The sequence below is a fragment of the Vicugna pacos genome, chromosome 20 (genome assembly GCF_048564905.1).
Source record: "Vicugna pacos chromosome 20, VicPac4, whole genome shotgun sequence".
NCBI lineage: Eukaryota > Metazoa > Chordata > Mammalia > Artiodactyla > Camelidae > Vicugna > Vicugna pacos.
Genome location: NC_133006.1, coordinates 722487 through 744956, shown reverse-complemented (window position 1 = coordinate 744956; position 22470 = coordinate 722487). Strand labels below are relative to the sequence as shown.

The window sequence follows — 22470 nt, the reverse complement described above, 5'->3', positions numbered from 1 at the left end:
ATTCTGTGTAAATAATCTTCAAGGTCATCTGATTAAGGCAATTTAACTAGTCCCTGTCTCACTAGAATGATACAGATTTCATTAAAACTTCATACTACACCAAAAAAAAAATGAATCCTTGTTACTTTAAACCATATTCAAATATATCATACAAATACATATTGAATATGTATCAGAAATAAGCGACACTCTTTAGTATTCAGAGTTGATCCTTCTAAAATATCTGTCATTGTGACAGCACACTTTTATTAAGCACCTCTTGGGTTCTTTGTATACAAGGCATCTACCTCTCACAGTCAGACAAATTAAACGATATTACTCAAATTTCACAAATGAGGAAATGTACTTAAGCCATGAAAATAAAGTACATATTCATCAACAGGAAAGAAAAGAGTAAAGACTTTTCTTACAATATTCACTGACAATCTTTTCTTCCATATTAAAACTACATAAAACCAATTCAGTCTTTGTAAGTATTTCTGTCAAAAAGGGCCACAAGAGAAAAACAAGCAACATCATTAGCAGTGGTTGGACTTTAAGAGCTCACTTCTCTTTTGCACTATAATTATTTTTAATGTTTTGTTTTTAGTGCTTACAGAGCACTAAAATAAAAAAAATAACTTTTTATGTAATTACCTGAGAATTAAAAATTTGTGAAAATGAACAATTTTAATTTCTGCCACTCTGTCTCAACTTCTCAATGGTGTCTCTCCTTTCAAGGCCTCATCAGTCTGAGGTCACTAAACTCGGCCGTTTATGGAGTCACAGGTGTTCGGGTAATCACTTAACGGGAGGCTGATAAGAGGAGCAATTAAGAATGCATTCTGTGCAGCCTGGGTTCCAGCACCGAGCTAGCCACAGCCTGCTGCGTGTAATTGGGACAAGCTGCTCCATCTCTCAATCCCTCAGCTGCAAAAAAGGAGACACTGATACCTACAATCAAACACCTGCTATGAATTAAAACATGAGGAAAACATTTTAGCCTTAGGTAGGTGTCCACTCACAGTGAGTTTGCTCATTATGATGATGAGGATGGCTGTTAACAAATTAAGCTAGACCAAACAGGAGAAATCCCCTTAAAGGAGAAACATTTTAAGTCAATGAGCATTTCTTTTTGGATGAATTGCAGAATATTCTAATGATTTTTTAATAAACCAAATTTTGTCCATTAATTATAGATTTACAGGTTCATGGACAAGTCTCCAGAAAAAGAATTAGAGGCCTCTTACCTCTGTAAACTAAGAAAGTAAATTTTAACAAAAATCACGGAGGAGATTATACCTCATTTGGGAGAGTAAGTGCTTAACATGCATGAGGCACTCAGTTCAGTCCCCATTAACTCCATTTAAAAACATGGTTTTTTAGGAAATGGAAAATTAAAGCAAAAAGATGGAGGAATACAGAATTTTTTAGAGACTCATCTCAGATTTAAGATGGGGAAGAAACCATCCATTTCTCAGAAGAAATCTTGAGGACTATGTAAACTGGATCTGAGATGTCTAGTCCTTTAACATTATTCAAGAATTCATATTACCAAGTCTTAAAATTACCTGATAACGCACAGTGGTGATACTGATCATAACAGCTTCCATCACGGATCGAGCTCCGGCTAGGACTGCTCTGTTCTGACATCTCTGCCCCTCAGGCCTCACCAGGCTGAGAGCACTAAATTCGGTCATTCAAGAGCATCTTTTGTAAGTCCTCCATTTGTGCTTCTGACTCTCCCCTCACCAGCTCCTCTGAGGGAAGCACTGTTATCATCTTTCCCACTCACAGATAAGGCCACTGAGGCACAGAGACTAAACTCGTTCCAGGTCACATTGGCATTAAAGGAATTCTGTATTTCTGCTGTTTGCTTTTGACAAAGGAATCTGAGATATCAATTCAAGGCAGACTGTTAAATAATCAAGTCTGTCAGGTCTTCACCTCAAAGAGCAGATAGTATAAATTCCTGATGTAGGATGAGGCTGCCGCCACAAACTGACTCAGCTTGAAATTAATATCCAAGATGAAGCAGCGGATACACGTAAATATTCACGATTGTCAAGTCTGCTCACGGGTCTGGGCCCTTCACTGCCTGAACGGGGGTGAAATCCCCACCCGTGTCTGGGAGAGATGCACGGTGCTTCCCAGGCTCAAACTGGCTTCACGGGCTATTTCCTCCCACAGACTGGCCTCAACGATTAAAAGCTCTCAAGGTTTTTACACCATGCAAAACAAAAAGACATTTCTGCAGATGGAGCACTTTCTTAGGCTTAAATCTTTTTTTGCCTACACTCACCCAGGGGGAAAAAAGAAACATGACTCTGCAAAGTCTCTGACCCTCACCACTCACAGGAGTAGAACAGCCACAGCAGAAGATGGCTCTTCACATTGCAGGATGAGAACAAAATAAAGATGCCCCAACAACAGGCACTCCCAGACACAGCGCTCAGCAGTCTTCTGCAAACTCACGGTTGTGTAGCACCCATCACCTTCTATTTCCAGAACACTTCATCACCCCTAAAGAATCCGCCTATCACTAGCAGTCACTCCCTAATCCCCCTCCAACCAGCCCCTTCCAGCCATCACCTGCTCTCTGCCTCTGCATGTGCCTTTTCTGGGCATTTCAGATCACTGAAATCAACAATATTTGACCGTTTGTGTCTGCTTCCTTTCAATTAACAAGCTGTTATCAAGGCTTGTATATTTTGAAGTGGTATCAGCATCTCTTTCTTTTTTTTTTTTTTGAAAACGTTAAAGATTATTAGAAGGTGGTAAGCACTATCAAAAAGAGTAGAGTGGAGCATAAGTGATTGGGTTTCAAAGGGAAAAGTGTAGGTTAAACAGTCAGGGTGGACTTCCAAAAACAGGTGGCCTTTTTCATTTTCCTCTTTTTTTTTCTTTTTTATTCACTCTTACGTGTGAATAATCTTCCACTACATGGAGATACTACATTCTGTTCATCCATTCAGCAGCTATTTATGGACGAGTTCCAGAAAACTGAGTGTAAGAGTTGACTAGCATGGATGGCATTTAAGCAAAGGGCAAAATGTGCTTTCAAAAAAAAGCCAACAAACAGAGGCACAAGGAAATTCAGTGCGTTTCTGAGCAAAGTGCTTGCTTGCTTCGGCAGGACTACCGTGCAGGACTGTGGCGGATATTGGCAGGAGTCACGGTGTGGGAGAAACATGAGAAGACTCCCCACTGCAAGTAGCTCAGACAATTCTCCTCCCTCATCCTGTATTGTTAGAGCAATGTTTCTAGGTTACTCTTATTTCAAGTAATAGCACTTTAACTGCACATCTGATCATCTCCATCAGACCAACTTTCCTCCAAGCAACAGAAAAGCATTCAATGACCTGAGCAGCTCCAGGACATAATGGTGATGGATTAGGGAGTCCTGCAGCATTCCAGCCTGCAGGCACAAACCCCACATGTGCCCTGGTGATGTCCAGAAAATAAAATGCATGGAAATATCTCACTGTTTTTACATGACATCTGCCCTCAATTTGCCCCAAAATCATGCTCGCAAAGCACTAATCAACCCTCTCAATACAAAAATAAAAAAGCTAAGAAGGCAAATTTAGGCTCTTCCATTGAAAACCAGCAACCATCACTGCCAGTATCTGAGCTGGAATGCTCCTGACTTTGAAAACCACTGCGCAGTTACTTTTCAAGCGTAAAACTCATATATGTATTCCATGTAGATGATATTGCAGTAGGATTTTTCTTTTCAAAATTTCCACTTGCAACATTAGCACAAGAAAGTTTATGTATAGGCTTTAAAAAAATCAATTATCCTCCACTTTCTTAATTTTGAACTAATTATTATTTTATAAATGTGGCTATGCTGCGTATTATAAACCGTTTGATTTCTGAAAACAAGACCTTTATGACCTCACTATTTCAGAGAAAACTTTAACGATTCTTTGAGAGGTGGGGCCTGGGGCGCCCACTATCAGCTCTTTAAATACTGACATGGATGTGCTATGAAGTAATGCAAAGGCTCTAACTCCACATTAGCTCAGAAAGCAAAGAAACTACACCAAAGACTTCCTTAAATATTTTATATATTTCTATTCTTTTGAATATTAAAGTTCTTAAATGATATGATTTTTTTGAAAAAGACAACAGCTGTATTAAATTTCCTCTCACCAAGAAAGCAATCTTTATGAAGTAAAAAACCCCTATGGAAATCGAAATGACAGGACGTTTCTAGCTAAGTGAACATCCAGATCTGAACACAAACCTAAATCCTATCAGATCTCACTCGAAGGAGCTCTACAAAGTCCTGGGCAACCCTGGAAATTAGCTCTTTTGTTCCAAATGTTGGCTGAGCTAAGATCATCACACTAGGCAAGGAAGGAGAGAAGAGGAAAATCCACCTGGCGGCCTCCATCAGTTTTCTTCCAGCCACAAAATGCCTCTAGGTCGGCCCGCTAACAAGTCCCCCAATAAGGAAAGCCGGCATCCACACTGCCCCTGCCATCCCCAAGTAGCCCCGATGCCCATATCCCAGCCTGTGAATGGCCTTCTAATGATCCCCCAGTTGGTGGCACCCACCCCCTCTTCCCCGCTATACAAACACAGAGAACCACGGCAGCCTTCCCAAATCACAAATTTGATTACATCAACCCCCACTTCAAACCCTTTAGAGGCTCCCTGTTAGAGTTCTAGCCCCACCCCAGACCCTGCTCGCCCATCCTCACCTAAGTACACAGGTCCCCAGTGACCACAGGGGCCCCTGACCTGCTCCTACTTCCCACTAGCTCCAGTCTCATTTTGACTGTTTCCCAAGGAAGCCTTCCCTCCCTCCAACCTCCACAATTTGTTCCTCTCTTCCTAGAACATTCTAGGCTAAGTCAACTTCTGACAATGCTAAGCTCTCAAGAATCAAATACATTTTGCTTACTAAAGTGGCTACACGCTCTCTCCCCTAGACTCACAGAAGTGCACGTGTAATGTATAAATGAATGACCGGTTGGGTCTCAAAGGGACAGACATACCTGCTCTCGCCCGTCCCGATCCTTCGGTCTGTAGAATATCAGAAGCAAAACCAGAAGTACCTTTCCTGAGGGTCACTTCTGTTGACACCCTTCACTGCCTACTGTGTCAGTTCTAGTAAAACTCAACTTCTTCCAAAGCCCTACATCCCGGACTCTCTCCAGTGTCCTCCCCAGCAGGGGCTCCCTCCACCCTGGACTGCACAGGGCACTCTCCCCGGGTGCCCACGCCAAAAGCCTCCAGGCCTCTGCCCGGGCTGCACCTGCGATCTGAGACACATTCTTGACTCCTTCTCCTGGCTGACTCTTACTCTGTCCTCACAACTGAATGTAGAGCCCATTTCTTCCAGGAATTCCTCTCCGATAATGTCCTTTAGGTCTTGTCTGGGCTCTATCTATAGCAGCAGTACCTGGTGACCAACTGGGTGTTTGCCCGCTCCTTTGAGACCACGAACACTTGGGAACCACGTGGGAAGGAGTGAGAGATTACAAGACGGTTGAGGGAAGCAAAAAGCAGAAATCACAGTCCAAGTCCCAAATTCAAGGATACTTTCTCAGAAAAAAGTATAAACTATTTCACACGTGTGCAATTTGGCTACTATTTTTGTGGCTTGTGGACAGCAAGAACTTGGTGTTCTAGTCCAAAACCTAGGTTACATGCAAAGAAATGTATATATTCATATCCAAAGGAAACAAGAGCTGCTCAACAACAGTTTGCAGTTAGAACTGAAAGGAACTTTGATAAAGGCAATCTCTCTCTCTCTCTCTTCTTTCTTTTCTGGCATCATATAATTTTAGAAGTATTTGCGTGACTAACAGACGTCTACAGCCCGTGATTCTGCACTGAAGTGTTTGGGGCTGAGGAAGCCCAGATTACATTCACTCTGTAAATGCAATCACACCAACACACTGATAGGTGCCGTGTGGTGAAACTGATGTTCCAAAGCAGGCAATCTTATTCGGTAAGAGAACTCTGAATAGAAAGGAAGAAATGCAATGTCCTATACTGAATTTCATTTGCTATATGGGCCATTAACTGATAGTATATCTTGACTAATGAAACCCAAAAATAAATTGTCAATGTCGGTCTTCTTCATCTGACCATTTTATGCTAACTTCGGATATTAAATCCTCACTCCATACGGAAGCTCAGGCCTATGCTGCAGCACAGTTACACCCCGTGGAAGAAAGCCGACCAAGGGAGAATTGGAGAGTTTCCCTTTAGAAGCTGCGAAGTGTGGTTTTACACCTGTATATCATTTGCAACCACATCATCGACAATGGAGTTAGACGTTACCTCTGTGGGGCGAAAAGCACTGCATGCTTCAGAACCATCAAAGAACGCTGAGCTTTGTGAAACAGTCCTGAGGCACTTAAATCATACTTTTTCTGAAAGGCTCCAAATCTGACCCACTTCACCATTCCAGGTATAACAGGGAAGTACTGGAAACAGTAGAGAGAACATGCCCTTGAAGTCTGACAAGGCTCTGCTTGAATCCTGCTACAGCATTTATCAACCGCTAAACAAACCAATTCCTTAACCCCTCTGAGAAGGCTTCCCAATCCCCAAAAGGGGGCTGTCAGCGCCCACCTGGGAGTCATGGATGTGAATGAAACACACAAGTAGGGCGGCCGACTGCTACCTGACACGGGGCCTGGCTAGTTTCGCTCTGCTGCCCTTCTGCCCCTTTAAACTTGCACTGATCCCCCTGGTAAGGATCAAGTCCCCGGAACAGACTGCCCGTATCTTCTGTGTATCCCTGGATACATGACTTACACTTAGGAGGCCAGAAAAACAACTGCCTCCTCCCAAGTCACTAACAATATTCTTAAGAGTCTGGGTATTTTTAACTCTATTTTTCAGGGAGACTATTCCAGAACTTTCCAAGCACCATTCTCCAGGTTGGCTCCCCTCCCAGTGCCCATCCTTCTTACCTCAGATCCTCTGTCTGACTGCCTCCTGTTCATGGGAAAGCGAGTCCGGCAGGGTGGGGACTCCCTAGGCCTCCCTCCCTCCCTCACAGGTGACTGTGAATACCTTCTCCCCACTCCAACTCCAGCTTCTGAGGATTCTAACCTTCCGTATCCTGCAGCCTCTGCACCTTCCTAAGACGCACACGTGGCCAAGACTCTCCCTTTGGATTTCTTTCTGGCTGGCCCTGCTGACCCCCAGGCCCCTTAAGGATAAATGGGATTGCTCTGAAAATGATAAACGCCGCTGGCTGACACACCAAAGCTGCATGGTCTGGGCTTACCTCCAACCGAGGCACAGCCCTCCCCTCCCTCAGCCTCAGTCTGCAGCTCTCGAGATGATCTAATTCACATGCAAGGCTGTGAACACCAGCTAAGAATGACGACTCCCAACTTGTATCTCTAGTCCGGCTCCTTCACCTGAGCCCCAGTCTCATAGAGCCGAGTGCCTCTTTGAAGTCCTAACTTGGATGAAAAATGGCATCTTAAAAATGCCTCGTGTCCACCATTTACTCTGGAATTCGATTCCTGGCAGGTACCTCCCAGACTCCCCATTTTAGTAACAGCCTCAGCACCCACCTAGTTGTCTCAGCTCACATTCAATTTCCACTATTCCCTCCCCCCGGCCCTGCCCTGGAATCAGTCCTTTTATTTTCGCCAATAAGCTGATCTCAAGTGTGGTTTTGCAGGGACCATGGCCGGAAACACACAAGCTCACAGCATGGTTCACTAACAGTCCGCCGTAGGGTGCTCCCTGGAGGGGGAGGCATCTCCTGCCGCTGGTCACCTCAGAAGGCAGTGGATTCTCACACAGGAGGCCCAGGAGAAGGGACTCAAGATTTTCCCGTGGTCTGAGCTTTGAAGGGCCCGAGGTCTGGGGGAGCTCCTAATTAGCAGACACACTTGCCAGTGAGCAGATGAGGATGGGGGAACCCACGCAAGGCTGTTATCACTCCAACTCCTGGGCTCTCGGGAGCCACGGGAAAGACCTGTGTCCAGTGTACAGCCCAGCCATCACAGATCCCAGCCTGCATTTGCCAACCCGGACAGCCTAGACTCCATCTACTTGCGACACTTACTTCTGTTCTGTTCCCCACCCAGAATGTGATGGACTCATTCAGATATTCTGGCCTGTCTCAAGCGAGACAGATTCAGTGAAAAATGAAGTGTCCACATTTGGACCAGAGCATGAAAGGAGAAATAAGGCCTCATGGTCAGCATGATGGTGGTGGCCACACCCTTCCACCGGGTGAGATGAACCATGGTGAGGGTGAGAATCCAGGGTCCTAGGTCGGCCAAATCATCTTCCTTCACGGTTGTCTGGGGTGTTGGAGACTGACTACCACAAACTAACGACACGGCTGTCAGTGGTGGATGTCAGCTGCAACAGAAACGGATTCAACTCTTTACTGCCAACATGGGTTAAAAGTAAAGGCCGGGGCAGGGAGGTCTGCACGGCTGCTGAGGCAAACCACAGACCCAGCTCTGAATGCCCACTGGCTGGAGCAGAGAGGAAGCTACGGCCCTTTTAGCTGTCCCTGTGTCCAACAGATCCAGGTGAGCCAGCTACTTAGGAGAAGGTCATGTTGTCCTGATACCCAGAAAAACCAGCCTCGTAAAGGGAACAAATAATGTCATGGATTTTAGACCCAATTCTGCCCCTTTATGAAGGCAAAGTAAAGTAAATGGCACGGGGAAGTTGAATGCAAAAAAAAAAAATTAAAGAACCAAACGGTGACCGCTTCCTCAAACAGCGTCCCCTGCAGGTGTCACCCCCGAGCCGGCCACTTCCTCACCAGTGACCGCCGGCCAGGAAGCGCCGTCACGCACGTCACACAGCGACAGCCAGGAACCGCGTGCCGAGCACGTTTGTGTAAAAGCAGGAATCGAGCAAAATGCTGCAGAGTTTGACCTTACAAGTTTAAATACTCCATGAAAAGAATCCCTGAGCAGCCGACTAAATCAATTCGCATCTTACTTCTTCAAAACAATCAAACAAATTTAATAAGGGCGCATTTGTCACCAAATAAAAGGAGGACCAAACAGGTCCCTCAAAGCAAGGATTTTAACAGGTATCTAACACCAGTGGGTAATGTGCTAACAAAGCAAATATTCCAAAACATTAGAAAATACAAAATGACTAGGATAATACATGGATCAAGACAGATATTAAGATTTTGCTTTTTAAAGCGATGGAGACAGTATGGAGGGCAATCTGGCTATTTCCAATGCAGGGTGTGCACAGCCCACATTTTCAGATGCAACAACATGCTCACTGGGCAGTACAAATGAAAAAGGAATAAAGAAAAAGGAAAAGAGGAACAAGAGAAAATTAGAAACACACAAGAACAAAAATGATTTTGACAGCATGTACAAGAATTTACGTGAGTGTGTGAGGCCAGGGACGAGGGGATGGTGAGACCCACCCTCAACCCCTGCTCCAGGGAAAGCAGGGACCTAAGGGGAGCGGCGCTGCCGGGGGACCCCAACGTGGTCAGCGCCCCTAACCAAAATTCCACCTACAAGCTTCAAGGCAGCTTTTGAGCTACAAATTGTGGTCGCATTTCAGTCTGGACCGTTTTACTCACTTCCACCAAGAGTAGCAGGAGAGAATTAGGCTCTGGTCCTGTACCAAAGAATTGTTTAAATAATTAATGACTGTGGAATACTAAAAGCAACAATGGGGTAAAAGTGACTGGAGGAGAATGTGCTTGACCCGAGCTCACTGGCCGCGTTATCTCACTGACGTTCAGAAGCTGGCTGAGCCCTTATGGTACCAGAACAGACAGACCCAAAAGGAGGGAGGTTTAATGCGCTGCTGTATTTCGATACTGGGAGCCATGCCTGGTACACGAGGTTCTGGGTAAACAATGGGGACAGTGTCAACCACTGTGGGCTAATTACAAATCCGGATACTCCGCCAAGTCCCAAGGGCAGACTTCAAAAGACAAAACCAATCTGGCATTCTCTGGTGGGGCTGCAGACTCAGAGACAAGCATTTGTTGAGCAAAAATATCACCAGTGCCTCCTATGACAAAAGAGGAGGCACTGGCGTGGGGGCTGGGGCAGGGCTCCAGGCTTCCACTGCTCACTCACCAGTCTGTCCAGGGGGAGAAGTGGTCCCTGCTTATGTTGCACTGATGCACCTACCTTGACTAATGCCTGGGGCCTCAGCAGGTGTTGACAGGAGAGGTGAACGGAGCCAGACTTGGTGTAGCACGGTGCTGGCAGCTATGCCCTCAGCAGTGCCCAGGCTCCTATACATGCCAGCTCATCTTAAGAAGCAGATGGGGAGTGCGGGCATGTAGATCACAGGGCCCTGAGAGGACAAGTACAGATCATGGCTACAGCATGCCTCTCCCCTTCCTTAGGTCATAGAGGTATGTCTGGGAGGAACAGAAAATTCATCCAGAGCCCGCTACATTATCTCTCGCAGGTGGGACTCGTGTCCCCTGTGCTTCTCACTCACAGGGCTGGTCTAGACATTCTTTTTATCAATTCTCTAGCATCTTCTCCTCCAACTTACCAACAACCAGAGAGTAGGATCTGATCTTAGCTAAGTTCAAGAGTCACAGAGCACTTCCTTCACAGCGGGCCCAGAAACATGTGCCAGGTTCTCCGACCATCACCTGTGGGACCACCATGAGCCCTCTCCAGACTCAAGGACAGAGGCCGTAGGCCGGGGGAACACAGCTTCCCTCACTCTCCCCAGCAAAGGTTTCCACGTCTCGGAAAAGGCATCTCACCCTCTTCTGCCTGAGGGACAGCACAACAGATACACCGGGAAACAGAGCTGAAGTTGGGGGGGTAGGCAGCCCAGAAGAGCTCGTCTGTACTTCCGAGGCAATGTGGGGCCGTTGACTTAATCACAGGGAAAAAGTGAGAATGAACATTTCCCTGCTCTGTCCCATACACCGTGATACGCCTTTCCCTGCATAAGGAGTTCATTCGGAAGTCCCCGGCGGTGTTTCTGATGTCCTAACTTGGCATGGAGGCTGTCGGGCAAGAAGAGAGGGCCTGAGCAGAATAGGTGCTGGGCCTGGGAGGCAGGAGACACCGGCTCCAGCCCCAGCTCAACCAGCTCCTCGTTCCGCCTCTCGGGGTTCAGCATCTCATCTATAAGCAAAGGGATGAGACTGTCCCAGGACAGGCTGCCCAACAGAAATGAAATGAGAGCCATGTAAATAACGTTTCCCATTTGCCACGTTTAAAATGGTAAACAAAGAAACAAACCAACAAACAAAAAACAAATACTAGAAACTGATTTTAAGAACAGATCTTACTTAATCTACTGTATGTAAAATACTATCATTTTGACATGTAATCAATATAGGAAGTAAAGAGATAGTTTATATACTTTTACTAGACAAGCCTCAGTGTCTGATGTGCATTTGACCTAGAGCACATCTCAGCTCAGTCCAGCCTCCTCCCCAGTGCTCCTAGCATCAGTGGCTTTGGCTACTTTATTGGACAGCAACCCCAGGGGTCCCACCATGGTCATGGCTGTAAAGCGGGAGTAAGTGTCCACACTAACCCTAAAAGGATCTCTCTGAAACAAAGGCGGATTCACTTTGAAATGTCTGTAAACCGGCGGGCTGCATCTCCATCCCCCCTTGGCTACAAGACAGACTTCTTCCTTGCTGATCCCTTTCTGGATGTAGGGAAGCAATCCGGCACAAAGCCAGGGTGGACTGGCCTCCAGGTAAACTTACCTGCTGTCTGTGTCCAGTCCCATGAAGTCCTCCTTCTCAAACGGGATGCAGGGGAGGGGGATCTTGTCCCCAGAATTCTTGGGGCCACCATCCAGCCACTTGGAATTGAGCAAGATGAAGAGTGACTCAGTGAAGTCCTCGATCCTCTTCTCCACCACCCTGCAGTCCTCTAAATTTGAAGGCAACGTCGGTGCGCGGCTGCTCGACTTCCTCCACATGCAGTACAAAGACAAAGAGCTGAGAGTCATTATCGAGGTGCCATACAGCTCCTCTGCACGTGGAGCTTCTCCAAAGCCTTGGCAGAGAGACAGTCAGTAATGGTGACAAGGCCCACGACCTTGCAGTGTTTCTGGAAGACGCTCCACCCATTCTCGGGCACATAGCGGTGCCTGTAGTGGATACAGAGTGTCCACTGGGAGCCACATGGGCTGATATGGCTCACCGAGGTGAGTAGCTGATAGATGCAAAAGAAATTCTCCTCTGAGATGATCTCCATGGTTTGGACTACAACGGGAAGAGTCTGGTGGTCCTCAGCACACTGCACGTAGTCAGGGATGCTCATGTTGCAGGCCCTGCCGAGACAGGAGAGGAGATCGAGGTACATACTCTGCTGTGTGCTATGGGCCCATCTGGGTTGCGGTGACCTGGTGTGTACCAGACAGAAGGCAAGGGAAGCCAAAGCAAATCCGGGGGTACAGTTTGTCCTCATAGTCTGCACATGGCTACTGTAGCTCGGATCACATTACCCAGCTTTTGGTCTAGGCTTCCTGCCTCTGCAGAGAAAGGTCATTTCTTATTTTCTATTTCCAAGCACCTAGCAAGGCCCTGATGCAAAGTCACTGCTCAAAAATGCTGAATAAAGAAATGAACAAAGGAAATGCTTCCCCAACCCCCTTCAGCAGAATATAAAGAGAAGGACCACAGTAGGATCAAAAGATCTGGATTCCTATTCAATTTATTTGAACCCCTTAGCTTCATAGTAATGGATAAGAAAACTTGCCTTGGGGTAGAGGGTACTGTTCATTGGTGGAGCACATGCTTAGCATGTATGAGGTCCTGGGTTCAAACCCCAGTACCTCATTTTAAAAAATCAAACAAATAAATACACTTAATTTCCCTCCTGAAAAAGTATTTTTTAATTCAAAAGTCAAAAAACACCTTGCAATTGACACAACATTGTAAACTTGACTATACATCAATTAAAAAAAATCCTTGCCTTGCAAGAATATATCTGGATTACGGATGTTTGCAAATGTAAAATGCCTAGGGTACCACCTGCATAAAAAGTGGTGACTGTACAATTGTACTATCCCCCCTTTATGAGCTATTCTTCCTTTGGGGGAGTTATAACCTCTCAGAGCTAATTTTCTCAGTTTAATAAATATAAATATTTCCTGGTTCTCAGTACTGCTGAAGAATCAGATAACCCTAAGAAAGCATCTGACCCACAGAATTTACTCAATAAATGTTTCTTGAATGAATGAATAAACAAGCAAAGTGAATGCTGCTCCCTGCCAAAGACCATCATAATGATACTTCCTGGGAATCCCAAGCCCACGTTCACCAGACTCTGCACTAACAATGTGGGTGACCAGGGCAGGCCTGTGTGCTTCTCTAAGCCCCAATTTAATCGTGGATAGAAATGAGGGCAATAACACAAACCTCAAATTGTTAGTGAGTCAGTAATGAATTGTACCCCAATATTGCAAGATGGAACCATTAAGGAAAACTGGGCAAAGAGTCCATAGGCTCTCTCCATATTATCTCTTACTACCACATGGGAATCTACATTACATCTCAAAATAAAAAGTCTAATTTTTTAAAGAGGTTTTCGAGGTTAGGTGAGCTCACTGTCTCAAATAAGGAACACACAGTACAAATAGGACAATGCCCAGCCCATGAGATACACTCAGTTAACATTCCCACTGAGCCCACTAGTCCCTCCAACTTCTAATGGTGTCCACTTCCAAGAGCCCATGTGACCATCCTTGTTCTAATTTTCTATTTGTAATTTTTTTCTTTTCATTAAATAGAAACAGCCAATTCCATAGAATTATTACCAGATATCATGATGGCAGCCCTTCAAAACCTGACCACAGAGATCATGATGGCAGCCCTTCTTGGTGAAACAATAAAATGAATAGCCATTTTCACAAGACCTCTGAGTAAATCTACTAGGGAACTTCATCCTGGACTGAGGAAGAGGACTGGGGAGGAGGGGGCATTCAGGGGCACAGAGAATCATGGGCCACCTGTCCCTCGATGGACTTTAGACTCACCCTCACCCTTCAGGAACTACTAAATACACACAAACAGAGTGCTATGGACAAGATTTTTTTTTTTAAACAAATCCCTGAATCCCTAGCAGGTCTTGTTTCTACCCATACACAAATGGCTTATTTGCATAATGTTTCACAAAAGCCTTAAAATATTATCACCCCAACTTGACACATCAAGAAACTGAGGTAGAGTAGTTTATCACATTCTACAAGATTAGAGAGAGGCCACGTCAGACACTGTATTTAAATCCAAGCCCCTGCTCCAGTGCTCACACTAGAAAGTGTGACATACTGCCCCTTTCCTGCCCTCTCCCTGCAATCAATCTCTGAAGAGTCTTTTCTGTGTCACCTGGAATCACAATCACATTCATTTTCCACAAAGAGCTATGTCACTCCTTGGAGGACTTTTCAAAATCTAAAGGGTTGGTTTGAGAGGAGAGATTTGCATTTTCTGTTTCTCAAAGGAAACATGGCTTTAAAAGAAACTGAAAAGTAGTTATCTAGTCTAAGCCCTCATTGTGCAGAGAAAGAACCGGAGGCTCAGAAGAGATGAGGAAAGGGCCTTATTAACAAATATTGCCTCAGCGCAGCACCAAGCCAGACCTGGCACTTCTAGGGGAGGATCTGGAAGGCCCAGGAGAATGAGTGTTAGAAAACAGAAAGAGAAGAAGCATACAAGGCCCCGTCTCTTCACCACCATAACATGAATTTCCACCAAATTACCCAGAATGGGTGCAGCCAATATTAAGTTTGTCAAAAGAGGTTATAGAATTCTCAACCATAGTGGAAATTCCAACATTTACTGTGCTTTTTTCCCAGTTCAAGCATCAATTCAGTGGGCACTCTGTACCAGGGACTACACGAGGCCTGGGGTTCTCCCAAATACAGATCTCTATTACCACGTGTGCAAACCACATTAAGGCCACCAGAAGAAAAGCGCCCACAGATAAGATGGAATTACTGAAACTGAAAGCAGCAAAAGAGCATATATTACTAGGAAAAACGGTGCTCCTAGTAATGGACTCATGGACATAGAAAGCAAACTGTGTTTAGCAGGCAGGAAAGGGGGGATTAACAGATACAAATTAGTAAATATAAAATAAATGACAAGGACCTGCTACATAACACAGGGAACTATATTCAATTTCTTGTAGTGATTTATACTAAAAACAATCTAAAACATATATATATACATATGCATATGTTTATAACTGAATCTCTGCTGTACACTTGAAACTAACATTGTAAATTGAATACACTTAAATAAAAAATAATTTTAAAAAATAAGTAAAAATAAATGCAATGCCATTAAGAAAAAATAAAAGAACTCTCTAATCCCCTTAACTGTAGGTGGTCGAGAAATCTAGCTGCAAACACCAAGTCCACTGGATCACTCCAGCACTGGCTGTCACTCTTTCTGACCATCAGAGAGTCACTTGCTTCACTGAGGTTACTTTTCTCTTCTGTGAAAGGCTACAGTTGCAACTAATGATGTATAGAATCTCATCATTCACAAGCCCAAAAAGTAGTGAGGACTTCACATGGGCCAGGCTCTGGTCAGATGAAAAGATAGGGTCCCAGATATATTCATGGGTAGAAGAAGTTTATGCCATAAAGGTATAAATTCTTCCTGTTTTGATAGACAGATTCATTTCAATTCTGGTTAGAATTCCTACCAGATTTTTCTTGGAATATAACAAGTTAATTTATGGTCAGGAATAGCCAAGAAATTTCTTTAGAACCACCACTTGGGAGGGGTGGATAGGTCATTCATTTCCACTGCTCTTTCTGAAGTGATGAAAACGTTCTGGAATAATAATGCATGCACCACTGTGAATATGCAAAAAGCTGCTGAATTGTACCATTTAAATGGATGGAATTCATGGTTTGTGAACTATATCACAATAAAACTGTCCTATGAAAATTATTTCTTGACAATTATTTTTCAGTTTATACACTAGTCTGTCCCACAATTTAAGAAAAACAAAAAACCTAAACAAGCCAAACTATGCCAGGAGCACTTTAGGGCTGCAATATGCCTGGGTCTCCAAGGCCTCTGGTGGTGCTGTTCCTGTTAACACACAATAGCTGGGCTGGGCTAGTGAGGGACTGTAACTATCTTTTGAAAATCGAGGATCACTCCTTTCACCCTGGGAGAGGGAAGGAAGGAGGATGTCACAGCCTCATGCCTTCAGCACATTTTTAACAGAACCAAGCCCTGCTTTCACCACTGCAATCCCTCTCACTATAAAAACACGTGACATCAACAAGCACCGCCATCATAACACCTGAAAGTGTTCAAGGTACTTACCTGAGGCAGAAACATGGAGGGGGGAGACAGAACCTCGCTTAGCAGTGACGCTCCCTTTTCCCGACTCCACCAGGAGAAGCTGGGCGTTAGAGCCGGAGGCTTTCAGCCCAGGTAGCAGCGCCCACGCCACAGAGCTGGTCCTCAGGGAGCGGGAAAGGGAGAGCAGGGCAGCCCCGGGGTCGCGGGGCAGGGAAAGCGGGGAGGGGGGCGCGGGCTGCAGCCTCGCTCGGAGGACAGCCCCAGCCACAGTCCCAGGCGCCCGCCCCCGTCCGGGTCCGCAGACCCCGCCCGCCCGGGACACAGCCCGCCCAGGGGCGGGGACGGGCCGCCGGACGAGAAGAGGAAGCCCGGGAGGAGAGGACTAGCGGGAGGGAGAGGGGAAGGGGACGCCAGCCGCGGACTGAGGGGATCCCGGCTGGGTGAGAGATGGCAGGTGCACACCAGGCCCTGGACACTGTGGCCGGGACGCCGGGGCAGGTGGCGCTGGCAGAGGGGTCTGGCCTGAGCAATTCATCTGAACACGGGCTGACTAGCGCCCTTGGGGTCTGTGACAGGCGGACCGCCCTCCCGCAGCCGCCTGACCCCTTTCCCAGGAGCCCCCCACCTTGCACTTCCACAGTCAGAGGCCCCGACCCCAGGCAGGAACCAAAGGCCTACCGGGCGACGTAGTTGAGAAGCCTTTGGGCCCGATCCCCGGCTCGGATATGGAGCTCCCAACCAGCGGACCACTTGGCACTGACTGCGCATGCGCAGGAGGGCCAGCGCTCCTCTCTGGGTTCTGTGAGAGAAGGTGGGACAGCGAGGGAGGGAGAAGATGGGAGCGGGTGGAGAGGACGGGAAAATTGGAGGGATACAGATGGACAGGATGAGCAGAGAGAAGGAAGGGATCTGGAGAAGGGAGGGTCTTAGAGGAGTTGGAGAAAAAAAGCTTTACCTCTGGGGCACCCCTAGGCGGCAGACCTGCCTCTGTACCTTCTGTTACCCTTCAAGCCCCGCAGCTCAATTTTACCACCGTGATCCAACCCTCCGTCCGATGCTTCTGCAGAAACCCTAGGGAGATCACACCCGTTGCCCCCACGCGGAGCTGGGTTTTCTGTTGCTCTGAGAACCAAGCACCCGCAGGTGTTGTCGCTCAGAACTACCTTGGGAAGAGCACATATTCCCCTTTTACACGCTGGGAAACAGGCAGGCAGGATCTCTGCCTTAGCTCCACTGTCCCAGGTGTTGGGCTGGCGGGGAGCGGGATGGTACAAGATCAGAGCCCCAGACAGAGCAGACTGCCTGAGTGTTGGTGCATAGTCCCCATCCCTCCTGGGTAAACCATACCCCACCCTAGTGGAAACATCAAGGGCTCACAGTAGTTCCCTGGGTGTGGGAGAGCTGTCCTCATGTGAAGGAAAAGTCCAGCTGCGCTAACAAGCTAAGTCACAAATCTAAGTGTGATAAGTGTCAGTTTACTGATCTAAATTATGCTGGGCTATCTCGTAAATCTGAAGTTTAGTGTCAGTTTATTGGCCTAACAACCTAACTCGTAATTCCAAGCTCAACAAGTGTCAGTAATGTGATCTGTTACAAATTGATAAGCTCCAGTGTACTTATTCCTTGCTTTTTGTTCTTTGAGCCTTATTGGCTAATGCCCCCTTACTTGTAACTAAGCCTTTAAAACCTCATGTGCACGTCTTGGAGGTACTCAAAACTTCGGAGCCGAAGCCCCTCTGAGCCCACCGGCATAATAATTCTGAGTACTCCAACACTCCGATTGGTGCTTTTGTCTTGGCTGGCCTGTTTCCATAACACTCAGCTCCAGTGCCCAGCTTTCTAGGTAGATAGGAGTGTTACCAAGTCGAAATTAATTCTCCTCAGTGCAGGACAGGCCAATAAGTTGGGAGACCAGATGTTGGGGCATGGAATAGCAAGTTTCTGTAGACCTAGATGGCAAACTAATGTCCTGGAAAACCATCTCCCCAAGTCACAATTCAGGCTCCTTTCCTATGTGCTTGGTTAGTGCAAACTTCTTAGTGTAGGAATTCCTTCTTGTTAGAATCCTTTCTTCTTGCAGCTATCTGCGTGGGTCAGATCCCTGTAAACCTCCAACAAAAGAAACGTTATTTTCTATTCTGCAATTTGCTATCTTTTAATGAATGAAAAAGTGTTAAATATCCTTAAAGGTCAGAGCCTTCAGAATAGGGTCTCCTGTTTATTTCAGGCTCTAGGCAACATTGTTTTACAAGCAAGATGAAGCCTAGGTGACAGAGCATAGGGTTAAATTCAAAGGAACAAATCTAATATGGAGTCAGATTTGTTCTGTTATATTACCCGGCCAGATGCCACTTGAGGATTTAAACCCCTTTAAGTTAAAAATAACTAAAATTTTAAAGGAATTTACATACATAGGTGGGAATGTGCAAAGCATATCTGGAAAAGCACCCAAAGGATAGTAAACAGAGGCATCTCCAGAGAGGGCTGAAAGAACAGAGGATGAGGGAAAACTTCTTTCACTTGTGTATTTTTGTTCTCTGAGTTTTTTTTAAACCATTTCCTTGTATTTCTTTTTCAGATAAAAGAAATGTGTAATGGAGCAAAGGAGTAATTAGCTTAGCAAATACAGCAGCCATGGAATCACTAGTCATCACTTTTGATTTAAGCCAGAAATCATTTTTTGACTCTCTCCAATGTGCTCTGTCCTATTTTAAGACTTCTATTAATATTATTATTATTATTATTATTGTTATTATTACTATTACTACAAGTACTACTACTATGACTATTACTATTATTACTATTATTTTATGAAATAATAACACGGTTTACCTCACCCCTGCCCATGGCTGGTGGAAAACCAACTGAGTTTTTCTTGAGTTGTTTTCCAAGGAGTAGAGATGAGTTTATAAACAGAACACATCTTCAGGGCAAAACAGGCAGTGTGCATTACCAGCAGGCCAGACAGCAATGAAGGGTTTTCAATAGAGGCACCCAGAAGCTGAGAGAGAAAGCCTCCAGGACACTACAAAAAGCTGCCCAAACTGCCATCTCCATGGTACTACTGAAATAGGAAAGAACAAATCTGACTCCATATTTGATCTGTTTCTTTGACTTTAACAAAGCCAAGTTAATATGCTCCGGTCTTTTCATGGGTTATGATGTCACAGAGGAAACGGACAGGTCAACAAGGAACCACTCTGCCGTGATCACGGAGCCGGGGAAAGGGATGGGCTGCAAGATGTATGAAGCAGCCACAACTGTGCCCGTGCTTCTAGGCAGGTATCCAAAATCGCCTTGACAAGGTGTCAAACATTTGTGCCCATGTCCTCATCAACAGACATGTATTAAAGACAAATGGAACCATATAAAAGGCCAATACCCTTGCTGGGTACACCGTCCAAAGAACAAAGTCTCAGTTTGACAACTGGCCATCTCGGTTCCATGGGATTCATTCTTGGAGAACCTTAAAAACCACTCTTCTGTCCTCAAGAATTGCTGCATATTTGTCCTATCTTTGGCTCAGGGATGCAGCACGTTCAAGTGAACTTTAATGTCTGCACAGATTTGACTGTCTTTTTCCAGGTTCACTTGTCCATTCCAAAGAGGCTTGAGCTAAGTCCATCCTCCGTAAGATCTAGTCCCTCCAGTGACAGCTCATTGAGCCTGCAATTAAAAGCCAAGTGAACAAGACTGTCCTCAGCTAAAAAGTTCACCCATCTTTCACTGTTTTCTTAATCTCCTCTCCTGGCTAATTGCAACAGACTAACACCTCCCTCCACCAAGATACCCAACTATGTCATTTTTCTCCCCAAAGAGAAAATAAGGTCCATAAAAGAGGAGACAACTCCATAGTCACCTCTGAATTCTTAGCATATAGTAATGTCAATATATACAACTCAGATTATTGTTAGTTTCCTTTAAAACCTTTCTGGTTATTTGAATGAGACCTTGGAAGAGAGGTGTTTGCTGTCCAGTATCTTGATCCACAAGACTCTGGAGGCCTTTTTCGGAATAGCTGTTCACTGATTCATTCAAAACACAACTTATCAATCAAGGAGTAGCTGTGCTTTTCTGCCAGGAGTTTGTGGTCACTCTCATGCCAGAACAGCTTTAAACTATATCCTTACTTTGGATTTGTTATTTTTCCCCTCTTCCAACAAAATTGACTTTTCTTACTTTCTTGTCTTGAGGAATTTTTTTTTTTCCTATTCCACCCTTTAGTAAAGCAAGATTCTCAGGATGGGCTTGGCCCATTATATGATCACCCATCCAACTCCTAGTGTGAGAGGCCTGGGGCTCACATCCTTCCCTCCTGTCAAGGCAACTGAAAATCAGTTCAGGAGCCAACCAGCACACCACGGCTTCTAACGCTCACGTATCTCTCAGAAACCCTGCTTTCTCGTTTGTCTTGGCTTCTGAGAATTTTCCCTCACTTTCTTGACAATGAGTTGTGCAGCTTGAAAGATGAGGAAGGAAGGTTTTATTTCTCAATCAGCATTTTAAGGAACTTGTGTAATGAAGGTTTTCAGGAGTTTTAGTACCCTCCATTGCCGAGACAGAAAACACACTAGACATTTTCTAAATTTAGTTCTCATGTGCATTTTTTCTTTCCTATTTTTTTCTTAACTGCTAACAGACATTTTTTAATTTAAAAAAAATAAGGCCCCAAAAAGAATAGAACACTGAAGGGGCAAACAAAATTAAAGGGCAAAGACAGAAAAATGATAACTACTCTACAAAGTTAATGTAATACATACACTATGTATCAGATCAGCAATTCTCAGTAACAGCTAATTGAAACATGACCATGAGGTAAAATTTCTCTCCTGTCAGGACATGGCCAACAGAAAATACAATTAAACCAGCAAACTAATTTCCTAAGTCTGGCGTGGTACAGAAGTCTACAAGCTAAATGTGTCTTATTCTAGAAAAGAGGAAGACACACCAGCTCTTTTCTGTGGAGCCTGAGCCCACGGGAGGACGGTGAAGTGAGCTCTGTAAGTACCCAATTAGCAAAGTGAGTGATGAATAAATAGACGTGAGCTTTGATGACAGAGATAATACTACTATTCGTTTGTCCTTTAAAGTATGACTTCACTTTCAGTGATCAATACTTCGGCGTCCTTAGGAGTTGAGATTTTAGGAAAATGCACAACCTGGGCCCAGATCTCCTCTTTAAGCCCGTGACACTGCAGTTAGTTGTCTCAAAGGCAGCTCCAACTCCACATGCAAAGAGCTGACTTCACGGTGTTCCTCCCATAGCCGTCCTTACCAGGGCCCCTGGTCGGAGGGTAAGGTCTCCCTGCGTCTCCCAACTCAGGCCCATCACTCACAGATGTGAATGGACCCCTCCTTCAGGGACCAGATATCCTCAGACACCGAGTCCCACCACCCTCAACTGACCTACCAGATACTCACTGGCACTCACTCAGCACTGACTCTCTGCTGGAGACCACGCTGCACACTGCACAGTGTATCTCACTGGATCTCCACAACAGTCCTGGGAATTGGGTACATCACTGCTTCAATTGATTAGATAAATTGTTTCACTTCCTTGCGTGCGTCCTTCAAACTGACACGGCTACTAAGCCACAAGCCTGGGCCTGAAAACCACTTGAAAATTGGACACTGCTACACCTCGCAGCCACCCTACTCTGACTCATCACATCATCTCCTGCCAAGCCTTCTAAATGTTTCCAAACATTCTAGAAGACAAATATGAACTATGAGAGCACCCCACTCTCCTACTTAAAATCTGTCAATGATGGTTCACTCCCCTTAGGAGAAAGCCCAACCAGGCCTGAGCACAGCCTAAGGCCCCAGCATCCGCTTTCCCTGCACGGCCGCGCCGCCTCACCCACCACGCAGCTCTACACGTGCCGTGTCTAGGACAGGGATGCTGACTCCGCACAACCCAGGGCTTGTCTCACTCGAACAATGATCACCTTCTTCAGTGTTCATCTTCTTCATTGCTGACTCTCACAAAAATGTTTTCTCATGATGAATCAATATCTTTTTCCTTACAACTGCCCATCATTAATAATGAGCTCCCCCCAAAGAGAGAAGACCTAATTCTCAGTCTCCTTATCTGTAAAGTGAGAATAACAAGGAAATATGTGAGGTTTCAAGAGAAATAATATTCATGTGAGGCTGAGGGACAATTCCATCATACAGTAAGCATTCAATATGTGCTTACTTAATATTAATAAGAATATATTGCATTCTAGCAA

The 22470-nt window shown here is 45.3% G+C and overlaps 1 protein-coding gene across 7 annotated transcripts in view; it reads right to left on the bottom strand.

The window, feature by feature from the left end:
* LOC140687543 (trafficking protein particle complex subunit 9-like) overlaps window positions 1-22470 on the bottom strand; it is an 85159-nt gene that overhangs the window by 37152 nt on the left and 25537 nt on the right. For 3 of the 7 annotated variants that reach the window (XR_012061923.1, XR_012061922.1, XR_012061921.1), the window contains exon 1: window positions 11669-12186. The exons of 3 other annotated variants lie outside the window; for them this stretch is intronic. Coding sequence is in view for 1 of the 4 variants with exons in the window: in XM_072944664.1 (XP_072800765.1) it covers window positions 11669-11759 (91 nt within the window). In the remaining 3 variants the exon portion in view is untranslated. Of the gene's footprint in view, window positions 1-11668; window positions 12187-22470 lie in introns of those variants that run through there. One more of the 7 variants, XM_072944664.1, reaches the window with a different exon arrangement.